Source organism: Ananas comosus, linkage group 11 (genome assembly GCF_001540865.1).
Source record: "Ananas comosus cultivar F153 linkage group 11, ASM154086v1, whole genome shotgun sequence".
Classification (NCBI taxonomy): Eukaryota; Viridiplantae; Streptophyta; class Magnoliopsida; order Poales; family Bromeliaceae; genus Ananas; species Ananas comosus.
The window spans coordinates 1,805,919-1,808,547 of NC_033631.1; the positions used below are offsets into that span (position 1 = coordinate 1,805,919).

Genomic DNA, 2,629 nt, shown 5'->3' on the forward strand with positions numbered 1-2,629 from the left:
AAAAAGAAAAATCAATTACCATCTTTTCTTCTCTCTTCACTCAATCCACTGAAATTCTAGACGAAGAGCCTTTCCTGTCGTCCTCTTCTGCCACCGCAGCCAACGAGATAGAGTTTCGGTGGTTGCTAAATGCTTAAATAAGTGTTGGTAAATTAGCAGCACTCTTTTAGGTTATAGCGACACTCTTTAACTGTCACTATATACCTAGCGACCCCACATATAGCAACACTTTTTAAAAGTGTCGGTAATTTTAGCTAGCAGCACTTTTTTGACATGTACCCATATTTAAAAGTGTCGCTATAGACCATTTTTGTTGTAGTGATCATACGTATCATATTCAATATATCCTACATATCGTATTCTAGAGTTTTTAGAAATTACCTACATATTACTGTATCCCATGTCGTGTATCCGGATCCCTGTATCCATAACTGTGTAACATAGTCAACGGCATATAAAAAAGAGAATTGTTTGATTAACTAGAAATAGGTGTTGTGTTCTGATTGTTATAGAACACATCTAATAATTTAATTAACTTTGATTATTAAACCCCTGCTGTAGGAATTTAATTATTGAAAAATTATCTAAAGCTAGTGTAACGGAAGGGATATATGCGTAAAGTAGAAGATCCAAATTAACAGTAATAGGTTAAAAAGAACCCTTCGTTGGCGTCGCAGTACAATCATTTTGATGACCATTTGGTTCTCCCTGCTTTGGTCTTTTTGGATCTGTGAGACAAGGACCAGCATGTGTTGTTAGGGTTACTGTTATTTCATGCATGCATGCACGCAGTAATTTTGAGAGAGAGAGAGAGAGAGAGAGAGAGAGAGAGAGAGAGATTAATGACCTGTATTGTTAAGGTGATTGTTTCCGGCCAACGCACGAGGGAGGAAGAGAATGGCGAGGGGGTGGAAAAGAGCAAAAATGGCGGCGAAATGTGATTTTGGAGCCATCCTAGTTTCAGCTGGAGATGGGACGCCACAGGAAGTTAACACCCGGGTTGGCAAAATCACAATTTATAGAACAAGAACAAGTCAAATTGCAGAAGAATCCCTATATGTTTACATTTGACTCCCTTGAAAATTTAAACTTACCCGTTTCGTCCATTAATGATTTTAAAAATCTATTTTGGGTTTTTAATATGCAAAACTTGACATGATAAGGAGCTAATAATAGCCTTTGGATGACTAATTCACCACTAGCCCTCTTAAATATCTAAATATCGTAAATATTCCTATAAAATTAAAAATAACATATATACCTCTTCAAATGTAGAAAATTATCACAAATACCCTTTTATTCTAACGGACGTTAAGATTAAATTATAAAATGACTAATTTACCCTTGGTTGGGTTGTTCTTCTGACAGCAACTAATAAAAAATAATTTCATAAATACCCTTCAAATTTTAAAAATAATATTTTTAGTACTAATTATTGGTGGATAAAATATGTGGAAACCCTCACCTATAGGTCATTTTGAAATAGACCCCCTTAACTTCAATTTTTTAACATTAAGAGCCCTTGAACTTTTAGTTTTTTTTGTTTTTACATTTTACTTTGTTAAAAGTTTTTCAATTGAGATCCCTCCTACACGAATTTGATAAAATTTTTAACTTAGTTGGAAAAAAAATACTCAATTGCAAAAATAAAGAATCACATAGGTTGAGAGGATGTATATATATATATATATAAAGAGAGAGAGAGAGAGAGAGAAAGAGAGAGAGAGTCCGGCTACTATACTCTTATAAATACGATCGCCTTCGTACTCATAAGTCGTTTTCAATGATAGAGCTTCTGAATAGACCATCCATAGTTAAACATCATCTTGAACAGTTAAAACTTTTAAAAATCAAATTTTATAATTTTTTGATATTATTTACCTTACGGTCAAAAGATCTCAAAATTGACAATTGTTAACAGTGGGATATTTGCTATTTTAACGATATAAAAGAATTAGAATTAATTGAATTTTTGATATGAAATTATATTAACTATCTAGATAAAAATCAACTTATGAGTACCAAAGGCTATCTAGATAAAAATCAATTTTTATTATGAAATTATATTAACTATCATCCATTTTTTTGATATGAAATTATATTAACTATCTAGATAAAAATCAATTTTTGATATGAAATTATATGAAATTATATTAACTATCATCCATTTTTAGAACGTCGTTTGATTTTGATAATTTATTTTTTGCCCACTTTGATAGACATTATTATAATTTCAAAAAATTACAAAATTTATTTTCAAAAATTTTAAATACTCTAAATCATATTTAACGAATTGAATCGTCGATTCAAAAGCTTCATTATCGAAAACAACTTATGAGTACGAAAGGCTCAATACTCATAAGAGTATAGTAGCCCTACTTTTATATAGTCCGGCTACAGTACTTGTAAAAGCACCAAGCACTTGATTGTTTTAAATTTTTTACCTTCAGATCTACCCTTTGATTATTTTCACCCGTTAGATCTACTATTTAAGTAACAACCCACTCAATACTAGGGGTCCCACATCATCTAACCGCACATCTCTTAATCCAATGGACAAAAATTAATCTACAACCACCAATAACTTGATACTTTCAAAAAGTATAGGAGCTCAATTAATTTTATATAT

The 2,629-nt window shown here is 31.4% G+C and overlaps 1 protein-coding gene across 6 annotated transcripts in view; it reads right to left on the reverse strand.

Moving 5' to 3' along the window:
• LOC109717441 (pollen-specific leucine-rich repeat extensin-like protein 1) overlaps positions 1-1,007 on the reverse strand; it is a 10,224-nt gene extending 9,217 nt beyond the window's left edge. For 4 of the 6 annotated variants that reach the window (XM_020243233.1, XM_020243234.1, XM_020243235.1 and 1 more), the window contains exons 1-2: positions 848-1,007; positions 660-728 (exon numbers count right to left, since the gene is read on the reverse strand). In XM_020243233.1, coding sequence (XP_020098822.1) covers positions 660-728; positions 848-953 — 175 coding nt within the window. In that variant the 5' untranslated portion in view covers positions 954-1,007. The remainder of the gene's footprint in view (positions 1-659; positions 729-847) is intronic. The other 2 variants (XM_020243231.1, XM_020243232.1) reach the window with 1 other exon arrangement.